Source organism: Castor canadensis, chromosome 4, assembly GCF_047511655.1.
Source record: "Castor canadensis chromosome 4, mCasCan1.hap1v2, whole genome shotgun sequence".
Classification (NCBI taxonomy): Eukaryota; Metazoa; Chordata; class Mammalia; order Rodentia; family Castoridae; genus Castor; species Castor canadensis.
This window is the reverse complement of record NC_133389.1, coordinates 150,869,408-150,895,472: the sequence shown is the minus strand read 5'-3', so window position 1 is coordinate 150,895,472 and position 26,065 is coordinate 150,869,408. Positions and strand designations below refer to the sequence as shown.

Genomic DNA, 26,065 nt, shown 5'->3' with positions numbered 1-26,065 from the left:
CTCAAAATGAAATTACCATTTGATTGATCAAAATGAGAATATTTTATATATAATTTCATTGTTGCTGGTGCTTTGCTCACTCATCATAATAGATTTTTCCTCAGCTGGAACATTGACAGTTTTCTTTTGATTGGGTTTAGAGATCTGAATTGACTAAAATATACAACAGAATTCTGTTCTATACCCATGGTATAGGGGCTAAGTTCAAAAGTTAGATGGGGCTTCATTTCTAAGTGTTAAAACTCCAGTAAGAGTGTAAGTATGAGATAATTGCTCTAACGTAAAGATGTAGGATGTTGTAAAATTGGATTAAGTGAGTCATTTCCCTTGTGACATAGTCAAGAGCAAGTAGATCTTAGTTTTCCTCATCCTTACACAAAGCATTTGTATTTTTGTGTGGTTTAGGAAGGCTCAGTCTTTTCCTCTCCTTTACTCCTCAAACAGAGTGGGGGAAGTCTTCTGGGTATTCTTCATATGCTTCCTGCCCTCTTCCCAGTGACTGCTGTTTCCTGTGTGCTGTCTCCATACACACCCGGTATATATCCTGGAGTAACCTTTTCAACCTTTGGTAATCTTACCTGTCATAGAAATTGACTCAGTCGGAGAAGAGCTTTCCAAAGTTGGGGGAGAAGCATGCTGTATCATTGAGACAGAGTTAGAGAAACTCTCTCTATGTGGGGTGGCTGTGTACTGCTCTCTCAGCACTGGTTTGGATTGTTTTTTCCATTTGCAGTAACAAATGCAGAGGAACACTTACCCAGTCTTCCCATGTACCTTCTGGTTTTTTCTTAATGATGGGCTCAAGGCGTTTCAGAAGAATCTGGCAAGCATTCTTGAAGAAATAAAGAAGAGAATACATTAGAAAAAAGCCTAGTGGTTAGGATTCGTGTGAAAGAATATTCACTGATCGTAGGTCAGCAAGTGTTTACAGTGTGCCTGCTACTGACACTTTAGGAACACAGCGATAACACAGCCCCTGCCCTTGAGGATAGCATCAGTAATGGAAGGTTTTGTTTTTTCCTTCCTGGTTCACTTCTTAAAATGTCATTCATCTGAATTTCTACTCTCAGATACTCTTTCATAGAATATTCTGGCTCTTAACTCCTTCTTCCCTTTGTCTACCTCTTTGATGTGTACTTTCTTTTGTATTTTCTGGCCATGAAAATAAATGGAATAAACATCTTGTTTTCATTCAACTTTGTGCTTTCCTCATCTGTAACAATGGCACGCTAGTATTCTGTTGGGTCTGATACATTCAAGTCTCTGCCCATCCCCCCATCTGTTCATCCATTCACTATCAAACTACAATATCAAAGGTCTTGGCTTTGGTTTCATAATGAGAAATCAAGGAAATTTGCTTTATAATCACCTAGTTGTACAGAGTTTCTGATTCTTAAAACAGAAACCTGGAACTTGATAACCCAGAAAATGTACTAACACTTTAGAATGACAACTCCTGTATTCACTGAGCTGTGCCTCTTTTGTGTTTGGTCCTCCTCAAAGGGAGTCTCATGAATTTGAAGTTTTTTGCATATTTTTTCTGAGCAAAAAGAGCCTCTACTTATTGAACCCCTATGAGGTGTCCTCATACAGATTGATTTAAAAGCTGGGTGTGGTGGTGCACATCTATAATCCCAGTTACTCAGTAGGTTGAGGCAGGAGGCAAGTGGGCAAAGTTAATGCAACCTTATCTCAAAAACAAAATACAAACAAAAGGGTCAGCAGAAAAAATAAATAAAAACAAATAAAAGTAGTTCCTCTTCGCATCTGTGCAGTGTCCTGGGAGAATATGTCCCAGTGATAAAAGGGAATCATTTGTAACAGAAACATGACAAATGCAGTTTGAATTAAGGACTATGAAGTCATGATTCTATTCTGAGATAGTGAAAATTTAGTGCATCCATCACAAGTACAAAGGAGGGCTGGACAATACCACTCTTGGGGATATACCCAAAAGACTGTGACACAGGGTACTCCAGAGGCACCTGCACACCCATGTTTATTACAGCACTATTCACAATAGCCAAGTTATGGAAACAGCCAAGATGCCCCACTACTAATGAATGGATCAAGAAAATGTGGTATCTATACACAATGGAATTTTATGCAGCCATGAAGAAGAATGAAATGTTATCATTCGTTGGTAAATGGATGGAATTGGAGAACATCATTCTGAGTGAGGTTAGCCTGGCCCAAAAGACCAAAAATCGTATGTTCTCCCTCATATGTGGACATTAGATCAAGGGCAAACACAACAAGGGGATTGGACTTTGATCACATGATAAAAGCGAGTGCACACAAGGGAGATACGAGGATAGGTAAGACACCTAAAAAATTAGCTAGCATTTGTTGCCCTCAGCGCAGAGAAACTAAAGCAGATACCTTAAAAGCAACTGAGGCCAATAGGAGAAGGGGACCAGGAACTATATAAGGTTAGATCAAAAAGAATTAACCTAGAAGGTAACACACAGGCACAGGAAATTAATGTGAGTCAAACTCCCTGTATAGCTATCTTTACCTCAACTAGCAAAAACCCTTGTTCCTTCCTATTATTGCTTATACTCTCTCTTCAACAAAATTAGAGATAAGGGCAAAATAGTTTCTGCTGGGTATAGAGGGGGTGGGGGGGAGAGGGAGGGGGTGGAGTGGGTGGAAAGGGAGGGTGTGGGGGCAGGGGGAGAAATGACCCAATCATTGTATGCACATATGAATAATAAAAAAAATAAAAATTAAAAAAATAAAGGAGGGCTGGAGGTGTGGCTCAAGGGGTAGAGCACCTGCCTAGCAAGTGCGAGGCCCTGAGTTCAAACCTATTACTGCCAAGGAAAAAAAAAAAGAAAAGAAAAATAGAAAAGGAAAATAGGTTGTAGGGACGCTCTGAGTACTCTGGAAGAACTCCACTGATGGCAACACTAAACTTGCACCCTACCTGCTTGGCTGGGGTTTGGCCTGCTCACTCACAGGCGCTTGTTTGGGCCTGGTGAAACTGACATGGCTCTGCAATACTTGGTTGTGTTCTGAAATTTCCTCTATGTCTCCCAGGGATAGAGACTTCTTGTTCACCAATATCCACTCTCCTCTTCTTCCAGAGTAGCTGGGCACATGGTTTCTCACTAATCTACATTTCCTAACCCTCTTGTGACCAGCTCTGCTACTGGATTATAAGCAGAAGTGACTTGCATCGATTTCACTTCTGGGCTGGAATTTTCCTCCTGGGCCCCTTCGTGCTCATTGAAATGGCACTGCTCAGAGCTGCTTGAAAGCTACATGTTGAAGATGGTAGAACCACTATCATTTTGGGTGTCTTCCCTCTACACTCATACACAAAAGGGAATTTTGTTGTGTTGGATCTGTCACTTCAGTTTAGACTACTCCAATTAATGTTACTCTCCTGGCATCTTGGTTATCCTATGGTTTTTGTTTAGTGACAGATAACTTCTCTGAAGCCAACTACCGTGATTGTATCCAGCTAGGAAAACCAGAGCTGTGGATAAAGTCCACCAGGGAAAGAGTCACCTGCACAGCTCTGCCATTGACATCTGCACCGATGGACGCTGCCGTCGCGATTGTATTAGGCACTGTGGCTGTGCTTGTTTCACAGATGTGCATATACGACATGGGAATTTTTAATTCACGGCTGGCCACCTGTGGGAAAAGACATATTTTCAAGGCCAGTGAGGACATCTATGAAGATTTAAGTCGTTATTTTTCTGAATAACAAAACTACTTTAAAAATTGCATCCATGATATCCTTTAAAGCCTAAAATAATGTTTTATAGGCATCAAAACCACTTTTTAGTAGGGCTCCATGCTGTTTTTTAAGGCATCTTCTTGGTAACATTCCACAGTGGCTCTTTTCAAATTTATTGTATCTAGGATGTTAAGGATTTCCTTTTTTCTAAGTTTTACATGTATAGGGAGTAGGCTGAGTTGAAATATTCAGGCACTTATTTGCAGTGGTGGTAGCAGGGGTTGGGGTAGAGATGGGGGGCAGAGAGAGAGAGAGAGAGAGAGATGACCCTGTCTTCTTGCCCACATCTCATCTCAACTTTAACAACTTCCTCTTTTTCTTCTACTTGTTCCTACTGCTTATATTTCTTTAGTCTTTGCTGTTCATGTTTAAATTTTCCTGTTCCTTTTATCTCTCAGAAATTAAGGTGTCTAATAAAAAAGAAATAACAAATGAAAAGGAAAGAAATGAAAGAGAGAACTGGCAAGAATGAACAAAGTATTATTGTGGCTGCTATTGTCTTTTGCAAAATCTCAAGCTGTCTGTAGTATGTACCTGTTCTTGTTCCCAAATGCCAATCTTCTGATTAATACCCTTAAATATTAAGTTTTCCTGGAAAGGTACATTAAAAAAATAAGGACAATTTCATTGTTTCTTAGTGATGAAAATTTAAAGGTAATTTTTGGCTCATATACATGGGAAGGAAAATGTAGCTAGTGTCAGGTACATCTGTATTTAGGACCTTTCTGTTTTCATCAGGGTTCTCTCTTGGCCTCTTGCATTTGCTTTTTTTTCTACACCACCACCGTATTTTCAAGAGTAAACAGGCTTTGTCCATGGTATAGAATTGTCAGCAGCCCTAGCCTACAGCAATTTCTAAACAATCACTGGGGAATGATAATTCCTTTCTCCTAGTGTCTACACATCTGTTTCAGAAAAGGACATTGATTGGCCTTGTGTGAGTCATGTGTTTTCTTCCTGAAGCCAATAGGGTTCAGAATTGGTCAGGTCTGGATCTTAGGCCTATAGCTGTGGCAGGAATGGGAGCAAGGAGTGGGATGGGACTCAAAGGTACCTGAATTGAGGAGTGCTATAAAACCTTATGGAATGTGTGGGAGGTGCAATGTTCTAAAGCAGCTTAGGGGCCAGAGAGAGAAAAGCTATGGATGTGTACTATAACATCTAAAAATTATCATAAAGTTAAGTGTATTCAACTTAAAGGATTTTTTTTTTCCTTCTGAGATCTTAGTCTCCTTACTTTACATGTGTGTGTATGTTAAAATGTCCTTTAAAAACTACAGGACAATGACTATTGATGAAATACTTTCCCTTACATGTCAAAAGACCAGCAACCTAATATTATATCAAATCAAAATATTATACCTACTGGTCTCAAAATAGAAAAGGTGGGAAACACTCTTGGTTGGCCTGAATGGAACACCCACCATGGTGCTCCCTGGCTCATAAGTGGTGTCCTCACTAACAACTACCTCCATCCTTAAACCCTGGCCAAGCCCCAGGACTCCTTGTACAGGCATGAGATTTCCACCACCTCCATCATTGTATTTTATGTACAAGAAGCTTTTCAACTAAATAGTTCAGGTCTTTGAATTTGGATGTAGAGAGTCATAATTTACTGAGATTTGGGATGAGTCCCAAATCTCAGTCAGAAACAGAGAGAGGTTAGTGGTTTAATTTCATTGATCTCACCTGTAGCATTTTGGTGTGAATACCTTGTCCCAGTTCATTGCCTCCATGTGTGACCAGCACAGACCCATCTGTGTAGATATGCACAAGTGCAGCTGCCTGCAAGATAATCCGGAAGGCATAGCTCAGTGCAGTTGGCTTTTAGGGAAGTTCAGTATAAGAAATGAGGTAGTGAAACACTAGTCTCATGGAGCAGGGAGGGTCAACGAGGCAAGGTTTTTCTGGTAAGATCTTGAAACTTAGTTCTGCCTTGTGCAAAAAGTCACCTGTGAAGAACTTCCCTACTTAGGAACCAGTCTTCTGTAGAAGTCCCTTTGAATACCTCAGTGGTTGTGACTATTGGTTCCAACTATTTGAAAGCCAATCTCCTGTTTAAAATCACTGGCCGACTCAAGTAAATTAAACATGTTTCCAACTGTGCCCAGCTCTAGATGTAAAAAGATGCACAAGAAGTGGTTCTTCTACACGTAGGTCACAACACAGGAGACAGGCGGATCATCCAGAATTTGTCAGGCAGAATGATCAGGGAGGGTTTGGTGGCATGGCTCAGTGGTAGAGCTCATGCAGGCCCTGAATGGTCTGTGAATTGGCGACTTAATGGATATCAGCAGGGCCAAGCATCCTCTGAGGACTTCAGGGAATAAATTTGTTGTTTGGAGCCACTCAGTTTGTGGCTTCAGTAGTGTCCACAGTCTAATATATGAGGAAACAAGCCCTCTGAGAGTCAGCTCTGTGTCCTGTGGAGAACTCTGAACAGATCTGATTCACAGAGACACAATCTCAATGTTTGATATGTTAGATGAATTGTAAAGGTGGTATTTCTCCTCCCAGGAAGAGGAGGGATTAGGACTTCAGTCCATTCCTGTCTGGAAATGCCTGGAGGCCGCAGGGGGCTGGGGAGCAAGTTGTGTAGGAGCTAATAAGAGTGTTCACTCACTGTGGGCCTTGTGACTCCCTCAGGACAGTGAGTAGGTGTTCCAGCTGTATGAGTCATCGGCTGACCTGGAATAATCCCCTTCACTGCCTAGCCAAGTGGTTCTTGGGTGCATCAACTTAGAACTCTGTGAGGAAGCTGGAGGCCTTTCAAATGGAGACTTCAAGTCATTGATTGACTTGAGGATTTATTTATTTATTTATTTATTTATTTATTTATTTTTGGTGGTGAGATGAGAAGTTGGCTCTCTTGGATGACAGCAGAGAAGCTGTGGTGTAGATGAGATGAGGCCATGTACTCAAAAGGAGGTATAGAATTAAAAACACAAATATTTAGTCTTTGTCAGTGGTTCTTGGTACAGAGCTTCTAAAACCTTGGAATGTTCTACCTTTTGTCTGCTAATGAGACGACACACAGGAGCATAGATAGCTTTAGAATGAGGGGGTTGTGGGGTGTGTGGTGGGGAGTTTAGGGGAGGGAGAGACTGAGAGTACTGGCTGTCAGTGTCTGGGTACAAATGGAAGAATGCTTTTGATGGTATACACGTAGGAGACCTAATGTGTAAGATTTTCCCAGGGTTTTCTGCTTGTGGTGGACAGTAATGAGGAAGCAAGAACCATTTCCAGGGTTCTAAACAGCTTTACTGTCCACAGTCCATTGGGATTCATGGGAGACTGTCCCAGTCCTTGTACTATTGAAGGGACTCATCTACGTGCTACCCTTTCCCCCACTTCCCACTTAGGTCTGTGAATGACTGGCTTCTTCCTGGGAGAATTTCCAGGCCCCTTTCCCCCACCAGAATTGACACAGATTTCTGGAGAGGTGGCTTGAAATATAGCTGATTAGGGCAAATGACTTCTCTGCCTGAGGCTTAGCAGGTACACCAAGGAATGCCCAGGTGTCTGGGCCACAAACCAGAAGTTCTGTTTTTCCCTAAGTCCTGAGACACCATCACCCTCTGTAGAAAGGACAACATGGTAGCTCTTGTGGATTCCTGCTGCTTTCGAATAGTGGGAGTCAGTGGGGCCATTACCCTATTCCCACAGCCATGCCACTGCTGGTGGCACACCTACCATCTCTGTTTCCGTCATCTTGACTTTTGCCTACTGTAGAAGTGTTTGCAGATGGGGCTGCTCAGGAGAATTCTAGTCATTTTCCAGAAGGGGAGGGGCCCAGCCCTCTAGGAAGTGTGACATTCTGTGACGTCAGAACAAGCTGATTGGACTGGGAGATGTCTGACATGAGGGTCACTTCCCATATTCTCTGTGAGTTTTACCTGATGATAGCTTGTTGCAGCAAAGCCAACTGAAAATTTCATGGGGACAATCGCAATGCCTTTCTTCTTCCAATAATTCTTTTTATTGAACTCTTCCACTTGCATTCTTCTGCTGTGAAAGGAAGACTTGTCCAGACATTCGTTCCAACATCTTATCAGGGGCTCAGGGCTGAACGCTTGCTTGTAGATGGTCTTATCAATGGTTTTGTACATGTTTTTCTCCCTAATCTGTAATGAGCGTGAAATCCAATCAATACTTAGGGTAAGACCGAAGCTGACTGCTGAATAGAGGCTTCAAAACCCTTTCCTCTAAAGTACAAATGGTGGCTGTGCTATTGTAAAAATAATGGGAGTTACTTATGTCTTCATCAGTGCTCTCCTAAGTTCTCTGGTAGAAATGGACGGTGGGAGATAGTGACTAGTCTGCAAAAGGCAGTGGGATGGAGGGGCGCTGGGAGGCAGGCAGGCATCTCTCTTTTTTTTTTTTTTCCCTACAAGGTTCGGGGGATGAAGCAGAGTTTATAGATGGTATATATTAAAAATAGGAATTTTTTTTGGTGGTACTGGGGTTTGAACTCAAGGCCTCACACTTCCTAGGCAGGCACTCTACCACTTGATCCATGACCCCAGCTCTTTTTTGCTTTAGTTATTTTTCAAGTAGGATCTCATGTTTTTGCCTGGGGTCAGCCTCAGAAGGCGAGCCCCCTGCCTATGGCCCCCCATGTAGCTGAGATGACAGAAGTGGACCACCACATCCAGTGTGTTGGTTGAAATGGGGTTTTGATACCTTTTTTTTTTTTTTTGATGTTGCCTGGGCTTGACTTGAATCACATTTGTCCTGATCTCTGCCTCTGGAGTAACTAGAATTACAGGTGTGAGCCACTATGCCCTGCCTTAAGCCAGGATTTATTGTAAAAACTAAAGATTTGTTCTGCTACAGAGGAATAGCATTGCAGATGATGACAAATGGCAGATTTCTTCTACGCCTTCCAATTGCCTTTGGAATGTAGGGTTAAAAATTTATTTGAATAGGGTGTGTTTTATATCCTGGGAATTTACAGCCCTCATAGGCTGTTGAGAGGTGTTTGGGAATTTTTCATTATCCCATCACATCAAATAGCAATAGAAGAATTACTGTATTGTTATCAGCAGCAACACTGGAATAATATTATCCAGTTTATGAAAATTTTGTTTTTGTAGGGCTGGGGCTGGAACTCAGGGCTTTCTGCCTGCTGGGTGAACACTCTACATTGAGCTACATCCCCAGCTCTATGAAAATGAATCTTTTAATGAAAATTCATTTGGCTTTCAAGAACACTGTGAGGTTCCTGAAACTAAGAAACTAAGCCACAAAGACGTTGACTCTCTTTGCTCATGCTGTTCCACTTACCTAGATTACCTTTCCCCATTGCTCTTCAAGGCCTACGTCATCTTAATCAGAAAGTTCTTCCAGATTCCCCTCCCCTCTTGGCCATGCAATGTCCTCCTCCTTAGTACCCATGCAACACTGAACGTGACTTCTCTTGGGAAGATATCATTTTCCTGGCACAATATTAGTTGTTCTTTTACATGAAGGAAGTACCCTGACCATCACAAATCACAAATTTGGAGGTCTCTCCTGAATTTAGGGATAAAGAGATTCAAGGGACAGTGCGTAGAGAGTCCTGGTGGGAACAGAGAGTCTATGTTGGGGAAACAGGATAGAAATGGAAAAAGAAGACTGGGGTCAAATTGGAAATGTGTGAAGAGTAGAAGAATGTTAACAACAATTATCTCAACTGCTAGAGGCTGCCTGTCCATGGTCCGGCATCCTCTACATCCTGTGTGTCTTCTAGGATATTACACAAAATAATTGTTCGCAGGGTATTCTTTTTTGGAGGTATCTTTCAAAAGCTTTCGAGTGCATCAGCAATTCTGTATTAAGTTTATCCTATAGTTTATCCAAGGTTGATTCTTCATCAACCTTGGTCATGATGTTGACTGTAACCTTACCTTTTCTGGAGGAAGCCCACATTTGGCTGCCACAGCTGTGATGCAAGATTCTGTTACCAGGGTTCCTTGTGGAAAGCCAAACCCACGAAAAGCTGTGTTAGATGGTAAGTTTGTCATACATGCACGACCTCGGAACCTGAGGTTATGGATTTTGTATGCATTTTCCAACTTCAGTATAAGAAATTCTGTCACCTAAAGTAAAAAGGAGACATTCGCATATATTGGACACCACTCTCTCGCCATTTTCTCTGAAAGTCAAGTTGAGTCAAACTGCTTGTGGAATTTGACTACGTGAGGAAACATCATTCATGAGGACTCGTCTAGAAATTTTGCATTCTATTCATGATCAAGGACACTGCGACTTTCTGATGTACATACCAGCTCCGAGTCATCCCGCATGTATCCTCCATTGAGGTAGCACTCAATGTCTAGAGCTTTGATTCGTCCACTGTTCATGAATCCCACCTATCACCAAAGCATGACATTTTACTGATACATTCACAATTTACACACCAAGGGCAAGCCACAGCCCAGTTCCCCACTTGGTCGGGACCAAAGAGAGACTTCGCTCCTGTTTTGCTCTGTAGTGTACCCCTCTCCTGCTATTGGCTTGTTTTCAGTCTTGATTGCAGAAGACCTCTTTAGACCTGAGTTTTGCTGTGTCCTTTCCTTTCAACATGCAATTTTCTGGTTTCACCTCAGCATGGAATTCTCAAGTTCTTGCTCGTCTCCCAGTATGTAATTGCTACTCTCATCTTCCTTAGTCTTGGAAGATTCTCCTTCATGTTTTTACTGGCTTTCTTTCTGATTTAGTCTGTGGTTTTCTCCCTGTGGGAATGTCTCTGGGATTCCAGAATGCACAGGGATGAATCACAGTGTCTCTTGTTATAGAAAAGCCTCTGGATCTGAGGTCTGTGAGTTTATGTGCAGAAATAGCTGTGCTGATCTTACTAGGAGGTAAGGGGGCTTTGTAAATGGTCACAGGACCTAACAAATGTGAGCTAGTGCCATCAAGACTGTTAGGGAGGAATTTAACACAGCTCGCTGTTTTCCAATATTACATCTCCTTTTCTCTCCATCTAGACCGTCTTGTCTGTACAACATAGATTGAAAATAAAAATTCCTACCCCCTAGCATAGTTCTACCAAGAGATCTGGCCTTGTTCTCTTTGCTTTTCTGAAAAACAAGGATAAATGAAACTGAAGAAACTGTACAACTATATTGTTTCCACCGTTTACTGCAAGAGGCATATTGGAAAATAAGCCCTAGAAAAGTTAGGAAGTTTAGGAAAATCCACAGATTCAAATTTTATGGTAATCTTGACAAATGCTAGGCTGGTGTTTTCCTTTGCCTTTTCAGGAAGAAAAGATTTCTATGCCAAATAGTGCTATAAATAAGGGAGCAGAGAATTCATCTTCAACTATTTAGTATAAGCTAGTTCTTAAAAACTTTTCAAGAATTTGAGAAGAACCTGTTTACACATGTTTTGCAAATCTTAGATTCTGTTTACAAATCTTAGATTCTCCATCCATCCCACCCAGTAAGATCATCCATTATGCTAATTTACAAATAGTTTTGACTAACTAGGCAAAACTTTTCTGGCATGTTTAAGTGAGGCGATATATATAATATATATATATTGCATATATATTATTATATATGAAATTGTATTTCTTTGAAAATAAAATAACATTTGGGCTGGATGTGGCAGTTAATGCCTGTAATCCTAACATTTGGGAGGCAGAGGCCAGGAAGATTTTGTGTTCGAGGTCAGCCTGGGCTCCATAGCAAGACTCTGTTTCAAAACAACAACCAAAAAAAGAAAGAAAGAAAGAAAGAAAATATTGGAATTTTCCAAAACTCTTTTTCTCTCTTCTGTTTTTCATTTTTTAATTAATTTATTTATTATCATATTGTTGTACTGGGGGTACACATTGTAACAGTCACAAAAGTACTTATAAGAAAGATATCTTAGTTAAATTCACCACCTCCATCACACTTCTCTCTTTTTATTTATACTTTATATTGCAATAATTATCAAAATATTAGTAATTCATAATCTAGAACTTTCTTACTTTTTGTTTTGCTTTTTGGCAGTACTGGGTTTGAATTCAGGACTTCACACTTCATAGGCAGGCGCTCTACCACTTGAGCCACTCCTCTAGTCTAGAACCTTCTTAAGTGTTATTACTAAAACAATCTCATAACTAGGATAGGAAGCCAAAACCAAAGAACGCAACAACCACTATAATGACAGCAATGTCACAACCTAGCAGTGCCCCTCTGTGCTGCTCTTGGTCCTAGAAGATGATGATACTAGCTGGGAATGTTAATATCTGTGTACTCGAAGGCAAATAAAAAGTTGAATGGCCAAGTATTATCTTTCTCTCTAATTATAAAAATTACTAATGCTGGTTGTGCTGTGGTTTGGAAAGCTGTGGCTTTGGTAACACAGGTGATATAATAATTTAAATCTAAGGCAATGACAAAAGTCAGATAGGAAATCTGAATATGCATATGACAAGCAATTCCCAAATAAAGCAGATTTGAAAGTCTTTACATCTCAGGACAAGCGACTCCTTACAAATTTGAAAAGTAGTATTATGAACTAGATGGTACCAGATACTTTTAATAATGTTTATGGTATATTTGCAGAAAAATTTAGTGAATGTGGTTTGCTGCAATTTTAAGTTCTCTAGATAGTGAAGTCTTTTCCTATCTGCAAAGAGATTTTGTGGCATTTCACAACCACTTAGTAGAAACTTTTCAAAAAATTATTATACAGTTAAAATGGCCAAATTGTTTCCAAACATTTCTACTACAAAATAATATTGTTACAGTCCAGAAGTTTTGGTATAAAAATGTTTGTAGCTTCTTTTAGGTCCATTTTTTTCTAGTCCTTGAGGAACCACTAATATAACTCCTTGTTTTCTTCAAACTGTGTGTGTATGTGTGTGTGAGTGTGTATGTGAGTGTGTGTGCATGTGTGTATGTGTGTAAGTGTGTGTATGTGTGTGCATGTGCGTGCATGCATGTGTATGTGTGTGCATGCATGTGTGTGCATGTGCCTCAGTGTGTGTATGTGTGCATGTGTTTGTGTATGTGTGTGCATGCACGTGTGTGCGTGAGTGTGTGTGTATTTGTGTGCATGTGTGTATGTGTATATGTGCATGCATGCTAGTGTTATATATGTCTGTGTGCGCATGCGTGGGTGTGTGTATGTGTGTGCATGTGTGTATGTGTGTGCATGTATGTGTATGTGTGCATGTGTGTATGTGCGTGGGTGTGCATGTATGTGTATATGTGTGTATGTGTTTGTGCGTGCATATGCGTGCGTGTGTATATGTGTGTATGTGTGCGTACGTGTGTGCATGTGTAAGTGTGCGTGTGTGTATGTGTGTCTCTGTGTGTGCTTGTGTATGCGTGTGTATGTATGTGTGTATATGTATGTGTGCCTATGGGTGTATATGTGTGTGAGCACGTGTAAGCATGTATGTGCGTGTATGTATGTATCTGTATATTTGTGTGCGTGCATGTGTGTAAGTGTGTATGTGTATGTGTGTGCACGTGTGGGTGCGTGTATGTGTATGCATGTGTGTGTATTTGTGTATGTGAGTGTATGCGTGTATGTGTATGTGCATGTGTATGTGTGTGCGCATGTATCCATGTGTGTATGTATGTGTGAATATGTATATGTGTTTGTGTAGGTGTATGTATGCGTGTGTGCATGTGTGTATGCGTGTGCATGTATGCATATGTGTGTACATGTGTGTGCATGTGTGAGTGCGTATGTGTGCACATGTGTGTGTGTTTGTGTATGCATGTTTGTGTTTGTATGTGTGCATGTGTGTGTATTTGCCCGTATGTGTGTATGCATGTGTGAATGTGTGTATGTGTGTGCATATGTGTACATGTGTGTACACATATGTGTGTGTATGTGAATATGTGCATGTGTGTTAGTGTAAGTGTGTATGTGGGTGTGCATGTGTGTAAGTGTGTGTACGTGTGTATGTGTGTATGTGCATATGTGCGTGTGTGTACATGTGTGTATGTGTATGATTGTTTATGTGTGTATGTATGTGCGAATGTGTGTGCGTGTGTATGTGTCTGTGGGTGTATGTATGTGAGTATGTGTGTATGTGTGTGTTCATGTGTGAATGTATGTGCATGTGTGTATGTGTGTGCGTGTGTGTACATGTGTATGTTTATGTGTATGTGTGCACGCATGTGTGCGCATCTGTATGTGTGCATGGGTGTATGTGTCTGTGTGTATGTGTGTACGTGTGTTTGTGTGTGTATGTGTGTGCATGCATATGTGTGCATGTGTGCATATGTGTATGTGTGTGCGCGCGCGTGTGCATGTGCGCATGTGTGTATGTATGTGCATGTATGTGTATGTGTGCGTGTGCATGTGTGTATGCATGTGTATGTGTGTATGTATGTGTGTGCATGTGTGTATGTGTGTGTGTGTGCGTGCAAGTGTGTGTACGTGCATGTGCATGTTTGTGTGTGTATGTACTGGGGTTTGAACTCAGGGCCTCATGCTTGCTAGGCAGGTGCTCTACCACTTGATCCACTCCTCTATTCCTTTTCAATTTTGTTATTTTTAGATTCAGCTGGCCTGGACCGTGAGTTTCCTGCTTATGCCTCCTGCATAGCTGGGATGACAAGTGCACATGACTTTGCCTAGCTTTTTTGTTGAGGTGCGGGGTCTCCCTAATCCTTTGCCTGGACTGGCCACAAACCTCTATCCTTCCTGTGTGGCTGGGATTATAGCATGGGCTATCACGCGTGGTCAAATAGTATTTGATCTCAGGGGAGAGTGCGAACGCAGTCCCCCACTACCACAAATTATGCAGTCGTGTTTCCCGTATTTGGGGAAATCGCAAGAGTCAACACATCCAGAGTGCAAATGGATGAGCCTGACCCTGGGAAAACCACCTTTGTGATCATGGTATCTCCCCTGCCAGGTAAGTATACAGTGTTTTTTGTTTATTTTGTGGGTCTTTTTGGTGGGGCTGGGGTTTGAACTCAGGGCTTCATGCCTGCCACACTGCCAGTCCATTTTGCTCTAGTTACTTTGAAGATAGGGTCTTGTGAACTTTTTGCTCATGCTGTTTTTGAACCTCAATTCTCTGGATCTCAGCCTCCCAAGTAGCTAGAACTACAGGTGTGAACTACCAGCACCTGGCTACAGTGTTTTGTTTTTTTTTAATCACTATTTCAAATTGCATTTTCATCATTCAATTTCTTTGTAATTACATACTCAATTAAAAGTTCATCATAAAATGTCATGACTTCAAATACACACCATCCTCATTTAATACTTTAGATGTTAAGATTGGTTTTAGAATTTAGCAAAATAAAAATGAAAGAATAAGACAAAACCATTCAAATAAAATGAGTTATTTTAATAATTTTGTCTTTAGTACTCACTTTATATTTTCCAAATAATGGGTGCCTTCCCCCAGTTATTAACATATCATCTTCACGATCCAGAACAAGACGAATGGGATGACCAGTTCTAGGGAAAAAAAACCCTTAGATTCTCCATCCATCCTACCCATCTACACCCACTCATCTATTCTTCTATCCATCCACCCACCTATGTGATCCATTTACTTATTTAACTACCCATCCATCTAGCCATCTACTTACCCATTCATTCACATCTGCCCTCTCATCCCTTTATACCATTCATTCGACCATCCATCCATCCATCCCAAGTACATTTATTAATTGCGTACAATCTTCTAGGCACTGTGAGAATTAATGTATGGCTAAATTGCTATTGTCTCTGTGGTCTATAACACCATGATTAGAGATCTATCTAAAGTGATTAATGTCACATGCCAGTTAAATTGTATTCTTACGGTTTAAATTTGACCATCCAGAGCCAGCCAATCTGCACATCCCCATTACTAGCTACAAAGGATAACTTGGATAAATGCAAAGTTAACAGCACTACTAGGAAAATGTCAGTTGAGAGTACAGTTTCCAAGCCCGTCCCCTGGTAATTCTGATTCAGTGGGTTTGGGATTCAGGAGTTTCTTTTTAAAATTTTTAAAAATTTATGTATTTTTGAAATAGGAGTTTCTATGACCTCAGATGACTCTTACTTTCAGGAGGTCTGTGAATACTGCTCTGAGGTCACTTGATGCCAGACAGCTGTGTGCTAAGACAGGGTTGCCTCTTCAGGCACTGGTTCCCACACTTGGTTGCACAGTGGAATGACTGGGCACCTTTAAAATACACTGACACCAGGGTCAGTAATGGGCAGCATAGGCATGGGGGTTAAGGGCTTTGTATGACTCTACTATGCAGGCACATTGGAGATGGAGAAAGGTGAAAATACACGGATCATCCCTTAATCACCCGGGTCCCTGGTGTGTGTGACAGGAATTATTTATGGAAAGAACTGGACAGGAGATTCAGATTATGTTTTTCCCCTTCTCTCACTGCAGACTGAGATACATGTCTGGGTGCTCTGGGACCTTGCTCAGCTACACAGAGGCTGTCAAAGGAAGGAAGACCTGGGGACTTTGCAGACTGATTGGGGATGACAAAACAAAAAACAACAACAAAACCCAGTCATAGGAAATGAACAAGTAACAGAAAGAAAAGCCAGCACCAACTAAACACAAATACTGAAACACGAACAGCAAGGAAGTGAGCCTTCCATTGCGGTCACCCAGGGGGCTTTTGGAGGACGAGTCATTTGTCCACAGCGAAGGACACTTTTGAAGAAACAGAGGATGAAGAGCATTTGTTTCCTTACCCACCCTGCTCTGGGTCTGAAAGTAGGAAGGAAAGGCAGGGGGCACTGCACTTGGGCAGGGTCCTGTACCTACCCCTTAAATGGGCCACTTTCTCTAAAGCTCAGGAATGGGACAGTCCCAGCCCTGGAGGTATTCAACTAATAATCCCACTTTCTTTAAATTCTACTAGCTTATTCAAAGTCCTGTGTACAGCTGACTTTTGCAGCAAAAGGATGGGAGGGTAGAAGGTAAGTGTTGTCTACATTTTGTAAAGAAACAGAGGCCAGAGACTGAATTGCCCAGGTGGCTCTGACAGCAGCCAAAGTGATGGTCAGGCCTCTTATGTGCCTTCAGCTCTGCATTTCACACCTTTCCATCTCTTCAGCCATACTTACTTGGTAGCACCCACTGCAGCAATCGCCCCAAACGCTGCTGGCCTTCCCACTTTCCCGCCAAAACCTCCACCCACTCGTTTTACATGGCACGTGATCCTGTTGATAGGGATGTTTAAAGTAGAGGACACTGTTTTCTGTGAAAGTGAGATATTGGGAAGGTTTATAAGAGTGAAATGCAATGACACTTTTGTTTCCTGATACACAACCTCAAAGCAGAATTCGTCATCACATCGACCTTTCGTAAAAAACTGGAGATGTGTAAATCTGTCTCGTGGGGCTTTGTTTATTTCATAAATATCATTAATCTTCACAAAGCAGTACTTCCAGCAGAAAAAATGGTATTTACCCGAAGGGAAACTGTCAAAGTCCCAGAGTTTTGTTAGAAGCTGGACTCCTAGTTAAATACCCAGACCTACAGACCCAAGGTGGAGAAATTCAGAAATTCCTGACAGCTTAATAAATAAGCTGACATGTTTGCGGCTAAAAACTAGAGCACATCATGACTGGGGAAGTAAAAATGGGCTACAAAGTGATGCGGTGACTCCAAAGGCTATCTATAATGATTATATTAGAGAAAAGTCAAGTACAGGAATAATTTAGTGATGTCATCTGATCACAGAGCTCATGTAAGCCTGATGCAAATAAACTTACTCCTTCAGTCTAAAGTAAACATGGCTGTTCTTTTATTATTTGACAATATCAGAAAAAATGAAAAGGTTCTGGGATTTTAGCTGTTTTACGATGTTCAGCATTTGAATTCTAAATTTCTGTAGGTAAAATAGTTACCATCTGTGAAACAGTGGGGATTGACAGCCATGATGGAATTGAGGAGGTGGGGGAGGGGGTGTTCTTGGACCTTACCTGCACGTGGGCTGGATCCTGTGTGGACACATAAATGTCCAGTTCTTTGTCCTCTGTCTTTGGAATAACAAGCACTCTTTGTGTTTCCATGTAAAAATGTTCTTGTCCCCCAACATGGACCTCTCCTGTTAATCACAAGCAGAGGAAAACTCCTGGAGATACATGCTGGCTGGAAGCCACCATCTTGGGGAACTCAAAGCAAGTAAGATATGAACTGACTGGCCTGCATTTGTCCTGACCAAGGAACCAGGCATTTGTCTTGTGGCAACCAAGGGCAATCTGTTTCAGAGACTACAGTTCTGGAAGTTAGAAGTGCCAGGTTCTGTTCTTTCCTCTGCCCTTAACTAAACAAAATCTCAGCAATTTTTTTCCCCTTTTATTCTCCTCCTTACCCCCAAATACAACTCACATATACACAGTCTGAGAGAGGTATACATGTGGCACAACCCCAGGGCTTCAGAGGATGATCTTTCTGAGGGGATATCACATGCTGTAGATGTCTGGTTCAGAACAAAATCAGAATTAACTCTCCCAAGTGACTTACCTTCAACAATCTGATCCACCTTTTCAAATGCCTCCTCAATGTTTCCTTGCTCAAGCTTTTTTTCAGGGCACAAGAATGAATTGTGTTTTATGGCATCCTGAGTAATAGGGGAAAAACACAAAAGCCCGTTATTTCTACTTTTTCTCACACAGGCAGTTTTTTAAGAAAAACTAGTACACCTCCCCAAATCACTGTCTCCTGGGAAATATGAAAGGTGTCAAGTAATCAAGAGAGCACCAGAGACAAGACGTCAGAGGGAATGTCTTCTAGATTTGCAGAGAAAACAAGTAAGAAGGGTTAGGGAAAGGCTAAGAAGAAAGCTATGGTCAGAATTGAGGCCCAGGGACAGTAGGATAGTCCAGAATGATAAATGCTGACTTTTTATTTTCAGTGTAGATCTTCAGGATGGTCAGGTGCCCTGTGGGTGAGGCCCTCCCTTTTCACCTTCTCCTTGAGGAAAAACATACATGCAAGAACTTCTAAGTAGGCCTCTAGAAAGGGCAAGGCAGAAGACACAGGTACTTTCCCACCCTTGGAGCAAGAAGGCTCAGTGGATATACTGTAGGAAGTTTGGTCATTCCTTTGGGTATCTGGCATCTCACAAGGGCCTTTCAGCCCCCCTGTTTTTTTTTTTTTCTTCTGATGATAGCATGAACCGACTCCCACATGAAGACTGAGGTCCTTCTATTCTGCGCTTCTGTGGACTTGGCCTACTGATAGCTGAGCCTGGAGACTCAAGGCTCCCACACTTGAGAATGACAGCTGTCTCGTGCACTCACAGACTTGAGTCCACAGTGTTTCTTTCTTGCTAAGGGTGATGATGAGAGCAGCTAAAATTCATTGAATGGGTACTTTGTGGCATGCACTGTACAGTAGCTCATGTTAATTCTATTATTATCTCCATTTTCCACATGAAGGAACTGGGCTTCAAGAGAAGAAAATCACATTTTCAAAGTCGCACTGCAAGTAAATGATGGAGGCAGCATTCAAGCCCAGGTTTCCAGAAATATCTCTCCTAGGGCTGGGGGAGTTGCTCAGTGGTGGAGCACTTGTCTAGCACACCCAAGGCCCAGGTGCAAACAAAACCAAAATTAAAACACCCATCTTGCCTCATGATGAACATCTGATTTCTCCTCCAAGCAGAAGAAAGTAAACAATATAGTTGAAATTTTCATTTTATGCTATACTAAGATCTCAATCTGTCATGTTGGTGCAATGGAAGTATATTTATTGCCATATTGTAAATGTTTTATAAGACATAACATCTTATTATAACATGTACTATCTATGCTGAGTGCTAACTGTGAATCAGGTGCTGTTCTGTTTTACACATATTAACGCATGTAGTTTTATGATGCCTTGGTGAGATACCTATTACCTCACTTTTACTGATGAAGAATCTGTGGCACAGAGATGTTAAGTAACATGCCTAAGGTCACACAGTAAGTTGCACAGCTTCAAATCTGGAAGTTTGGTGCTAGCACCTATGCTTTTAACTACTGTCCTGCACTGCCTGTATACACATAGATAACATATATAGTATGTTCATATGAATATATGTTCATATAAGTAGGTAAATTAGTAGATGGGTGAATAGGTATTGTTATATGACTATTGTCTGCTGCTTTTGGCTACAGAATTATTTGCTGACTCTGGATAGTCCTATTTTGAGAGAACTCTGGATCTCTAAACATTCTGAGCTCCATATATGTTATGGAGAACCTCATTGTGCAACAGTAGTGTGTCTGACTCTAGAATGTGTCATGAGTATGTCCTCTGGGTGCCATTTCCCCCTTGAGGAAACTGGGTTCAAGTTGAAATTTCAAAAACCATGTTAGGATCCTAGTACAACTCAAGGAAGAGGAGTGAGCCAAGAAAAGTGCATGGACTTCTTGTAAACTTGGCAAATGGGAATTTGGAGCAGAGTTGATGTGGTTTAGAAAGATCAGGATACATGGTTTTTAAAATACTTTTAATATTGAGCAATCTGTACCTTTTAGGCACATTTAAACATGTTCAAAAGATTCACTAGGGCCTTTGAACACTTTTTATGGCCTCTCACAAGCACACAAACAAGTTAGCTTTTCTCAACCTGATTTCTCTGAATCCGTCGGTTTTTTTTTTTTTTAATGGTACTGGGGTTTGAACTCAGAGCTTCATGCTTGCTAAGCAGGAGCTGTACCATTTGACTTACTCTACCAGCCCCCTCTCAGTCTGTCTGTCATTGAATTAGAACCTGGCTATAGTTTGGATAGGCACTGTCCCTCAAAGGACCATGTGTTAGAGGCTTAGTCCCCAGCTTGGTGCTATTAGAAGTTGGTGGAAACATTTAGAGGTGGATCCTAGTGAATTTCAGTCATTGGGAGTTTGCCCTCAAAGGGGACTGTGGACCCTGACCTCTTCCTCTTGCTCTTTATCCTGTCCTAGCCCTGAGGTGAGCACTTTTGCTCTACCACGTGCTCCCACCATGATATGCTGCCTTGGCTCAGACTCAAAAGCAACAGGGTCAACTGACCATGAATTAAAGCCTCTAAAACTATGAGTCAAAACAAACCTTTCTAACTTGCTTATCTCAGGTACTTATTATAGTAATAGGAAGCTAGCTAACACACTGCTGAATTTTCTATTCTCATTCTGTTATCTTCCCTGGAAACATTTGAATGTCATCATTCAGACTCAGAAATGAGAGTGGAACTTTCTGTGGATTTCTACTATGAAATTCTCACTTTTGGGATCCACCCTGATGAGATTATTGTTCCCAACATCTACTCTCACCAACTTCCTCACATAATAGTTCCCAATATTTAGTGGATACATGGCCACCTGGAATGAAAACTGTATTTCTCATCTTCCCTTGCAGTTAGGTGTATCAGCTGACCAGATTCTAACCAATGAGATAAAGAAAGGCATGTGCATCATACAATGCAAGCCTCATTTTAGGGACTGGGAAGTGTCCTTAAATGGATGAGGTATGTCCTTCCTCATTCTCTCTGCTGTCAGGAATGTTGACTTTTTTTTCTTTGTTTGTTTTTGTTTTATGAGGCAGAGTCTCACTATGCAGCCCAGACTGGCCTTGAACTCCTGATCTTCCTGCTTCCTGAGTGCTAGGTTTACAGGCTTATACCACAATGCCCAGCTGGAATGTGAGTCTAATAGCCAGAGCTTCAGTAGCCATTTCAGACCAAGATGGGATGTGGAGAATGGAAACCATGCATGACAGAATAGCTAGATAGAAGGCTTGATCCCTGACACATAGAACCCATATGCTATGGTTTGATTATGTCCCCCAAAGTTCAGGTTGTTGGAAACTTAATCCCTAATGCAATAGTCTTAACAGGTAGGACCTTTAAGAGATGATTAGGGATTCCAAGATGGCGGCTAGAGGTAGGAAGCAGAAAGCCACCCTCCTATAGTGAAATCTTGGAGAGACGCTGGAGACACACTTTGCAGGCATAATCACCGAGAAAAGGCATAACTTTGACCCCTCCACATCTCCAGCCGGTGCAGAGAATCTCCACTTCACGTTAAACGGAGAACCGAGGAGGGCCCCAGGGGCCGCCAGTGGCCGGCGCCCATACGGCTTGGGAAGACATGGACCAGGTGAGCTTCGCAGTACCGCGGTACTCCCACAGACAAGCCTGGGCCAGAGCAGCATAGCCCCCTGGACAGACTGACCTCCACCCGGGAAAAAAAGAGAAACTGAGTAATAAGCAATAAGAACAGTTAAGACACGCTGGAAAGAGGGTGGGGCGCCCTGAGCGCTGAAGATTGGGGGAAGGGAATCCTTCCCGGGACTGTAAATAAACAAGCCAGGCGGGCTGGAGAGGCTCTGGCGGGAGCGGGGCGCGCACCCAGCAAACAGGAGCGGGGAAGCTTGTGAGAGTGGAGGAGGGAGAAAAACTCCACAGGAGAGGAGGGAAGACCCACTTCCCACATGAACTGTAAACAAACAGGCAGGCCTGACAACGCTGGGGCAGTGTCACCTTTCCCAGTGCTTGGAAAGGGGAAAGCCTGTAGCAGAGGCTCCCGCACAGGAGAACTCTGAGCAAACAAAGCCTGTGGGACCAGGTGAGTGCTAGCTCACCCAGAGATCTGCATAAATAACTCCGCCAGCTACAGGCTGAGAGCAGCAGGCAGGCAAGCCACAGTTGCAGATACCACTCTCAGAACTGTCTCCAGAGGCTTTTTTTTCTTTTTCTCCCTACCTTTGATGAGAGAACAACCGAATTACACCTGCAAGCTGAAAAACTTACTGAAACTGTATTGCATTTGAACTGGGGACACTTGGTGGAGCTTTTTGTGTGTGTGTGTGTGTGTGTGTGTGTGTGTGTGTGTGTGAGTGTGTAGTTTTGTTCTACTTTATGCATCCCCTTTGATGAAACTACAGAACAACATCTGAGGCAACAACTCCAGGTCTGGAGATTGAGACGGACACCCAAATTATTAAGACTGAAACTGCATTGCATATAAACTTGGAAGTTTTTTGGGTTTTTTTTTTTTTAAATTTTCTATTTTCCATTTTATTTTAATTCATTTTTATATATAGATATTACTTCCATTTACTTATTTTTTATTTTTTTATCTTTGATTTTCAATCCTCTCTCTGTCTCTCTAATGTCTGTTCAGCTTACTGTCAATTAGTACACTAACACTCCCTGTTTATACCTTTGACACTCTCTTGTCTGATACCTTGTTCTGCTTTCTCCCTCTTGTCTGTATATTTGTTTTCCCCTTTTCTTTAACTTCTTGCTTTCCATCTCAGCTCACTCTTCCATTCTAAATATTACCATTGTTATTATTACAAGCTAGAAAATACTTAATTACACACAGTACAGGGACAGTAACAACACCAAGGACAATGACGGGAAGACAGAAAAAACAGGGAAACCAGTTTCCCCACAGCAAAAAATTAGTACAGGAACCAGAGGGGAATGAAGAGAACAGAAACTCAGATCCAGACTCCAACAAAATGAAGATAAACTATGCCAAAGGACCCAATGAAGCCCACAAGAATAATTTAAAAGAAGACATACTACAAGTACTCAATGAGAATTTTATAGAGATGATACTGGATAGGGTCAACCAAAATGTACAGGAGACACTCAAGAAATTCCAAGACAATAAAAATAGAGAATTTGAAAAAGCAAAAGAAGAAATAAAGGAAACCATAGAAGCACTGTATAAACACCAAAGTGAAAGAGAGAACACAATGAATAAATGGATAAATGAACTCAGGACAAAAATAGACAACAATAAAGAAGAAAACAGCCAGGATATGGAAAACCTCAGAAAAAAGAACGAAACAGAACTGCAAAACAAAACGGAAGGCCAATCCAGCAGAATAGAACAAACAGAAGACAGAATCTCAGAACTTGAAGATGAAATGGTAATTAAAGGAAAAACCGAAGAACTATTAATTAAACAACTCAAGACCTGTGAAAAGAAAATGCAAGAACTCACTGACTCCATCAAAAGACCAAACTTGAGAATCATGGGCATCGAAGAAGGAGAAGAGGTGCAAGCGAAGGGAATGCGTAATATATTCAACAAAATAATAACGGAAAATTTCCCAAATCTAGAGAAAGATATTCCCATACAGATGCAAGAGGCCGCCAGGACACCAAACAGACCAGATCAAAATAGAACTACTCCACGACATATCATCATTAAAACAACAAGTTCAGAAACTAAGGAAAGAATATTGAAGGCTGTAAGAGAGAAAAAACAAGTAACATACAAAGGTAAACCCATCAAAATCACAGCAGACTTCTCAACAGAAACATTAAAAGCAAGAAGAGCGTGGGGTGAGATCTTCCGGGCACTGAATGAAAATAACTTCAACCCCAGGATACTCTACCCAGCAAAGCTATCATTCAAAATAGATGGAGCAATAAAAGTCTTCCATGATAAGCAGAAACTAAAACAATATGTGACCACAAAGCCACCATTACAAAAGATTCTGCAAGGGATCCTGCACACAGAAAGTGACACCCAACTTAACCATGAAAAGGCAGGCAGCACCAAACCACAGGATAAGAAAAAGCAAGACAGTAGAGAGTAACATCAAGTTAGGTACACACAATCAAACCTTCAAACAACTAAGACAACTAAATGGCAGGAATCACCACATACCTATCAGTACTAATGCTTAATGTTAACAGACTTAATTCACCCATCAAAAGACACCGTTTGACAAAATGGATTAAAAAAGAAGATCTGACAATTTGTTGCTTATAGGAGACTCATCTCACCGACAGAAATAAGCATATGCTTAGGATGAAAGGCTGGAAGAAGATTTACCAAGCCAATGGCCCCCGAAAACAAGCAGGAGTAGCAATACTTATCTCTGACAAAGTAGACTTCAAACCTACATTGATCAAATGAGATAAAGAAGGACATTCCATACTAATAAAAGGGGAAATAGACCAAAAGGAAATAATAATCATCAATCTGTATGCACCCAATGTCGACGCACCCAATTTCATCAAACATACCCTGAAAGACCTAAAAGCATATATAAACGCCAACACAGTGGTTGTGGGAGATTTTAACACTCCATTATCATCAATAGATAGGTCATCCAAACAAAAAATCAATAAAGAAATCCAAGATCTAAAATATGCAATAGATCAAGTGGACCTAGTAGATGTCTACAGAACATTTCATCCAACCTCTACACAATATACATTTTCTCAGCAGCCATGGAACCTTCTCCAAAATAGATCATATCCTAGGGCACAAAGCAAGCCTCAGCAAATATAAGAAAATAGAAATAATACCGTGCATACTATCTGACCACAATGCAGTAAAAGTAGAACTCAACAACAAAAGTAAAGACAAAAAACATGCAAACAGCTGGAAACTAAATAACTCATTACTTAATGAAGAGTGGATCATCAATGCAATAAAAGAGGAAATTAAAAAGTTCCTGGAAGTCAATGAAAATGAAAACACAACCTACCGGAACCTATGGGACACAGCTAAGGCAGTCCTGAGAGGAAAGTTTATAGCCATGAGTGCATATATTAAAAAGACTGAAAGATCCCAAATCAATGACCTAATGATACATCTCAAACTCCTAGGAAAACAAGAACAAGCAAATCCCAAAACAAATAGAAGGAGAGAAATAATAAAAATAAGAGCTGAAATCAATGAAATAGAAACCAAAAAAACCATACAAAGAATTAATGAAACAAAAAGTTGGTTCTTTGAAAAAATAAACAAGATTGATAGACCCCTGGCAAACTGACTAAAATGAGGAGAGAAAAAACCCAAATTAGTAGAATTAGGAATGCAAAAGGGGAGATAACAACAAACACCATGGAAGTCCAGGAAATCATCAGAGACTACTTTAAGAACCTATATTCAAATAAATTTGAAAATCTTAAAGAAATGGACAGATTTCTAGATACATATGATCATCCAAAACTGAACCAAGAGGAAATTAATCACCTGAATAGACCTATAACACAAAATGAAATTGAAGCAGCAATCAAGAGTCTACCCAAAAAGAAAAGTCCAGGACCTGATGGATTCTCTGCTGAATTCTATCAGACCTTTAAAGAAGAACTGATACCAACCCTCCTTAAACTGTTCCACAAAATAGAAAGGGAAGGAAAACTGCCGAACACATTTTATGAAGCCAGTATTACACTTATCCCAAAACCAGGCAAAGACACCTCCAAAAAGGAGAACTATAGGCCAATCTCCTTAATGAACATTGACACAAAAATCCTCAACAAAATAATGGCAAACTGAATTCAGCAACACATCAAAAAGATTATTCACCACGACCAAGTAGGCTTCATCCCAGGGATGCAGGGGTGGTTCAACATACGAAAATCAATAAACGTAATAAACCACATTAA

At 41.1% G+C, this 26,065-nt stretch overlaps 1 protein-coding gene and 1 non-coding gene across 2 annotated transcripts in view; both read right to left on the bottom strand.

The window, feature by feature from the left end:
- The window catches only part of LOC109688486 (aldehyde oxidase 2-like), an 85,503-nt gene that overhangs the window by 21,985 nt on the left and 37,453 nt on the right, over positions 1 to 26,065 (bottom strand). The window contains 10 exon segments of the mRNA XM_074072309.1: positions 758 to 832; positions 3,517 to 3,645; positions 5,441 to 5,536; positions 7,648 to 7,875; positions 9,640 to 9,831; positions 10,018 to 10,104; positions 15,076 to 15,163; positions 16,793 to 16,926; positions 17,654 to 17,778; positions 18,198 to 18,294. Of these exon segments, the coding sequence (XP_073928410.1) occupies positions 758 to 832; positions 3,517 to 3,645; positions 5,441 to 5,536; positions 7,648 to 7,875; positions 9,640 to 9,831; positions 10,018 to 10,104; positions 15,076 to 15,163; positions 16,793 to 16,926; positions 17,654 to 17,778; positions 18,198 to 18,294 (1,251 nt within the window).
- On the bottom strand, positions 14,453 to 14,617 carry LOC141422732 (U1 spliceosomal RNA). The gene has a single exon (XR_012447479.1). It is a non-coding gene; the product is annotated as a U1 spliceosomal RNA (small nuclear RNA).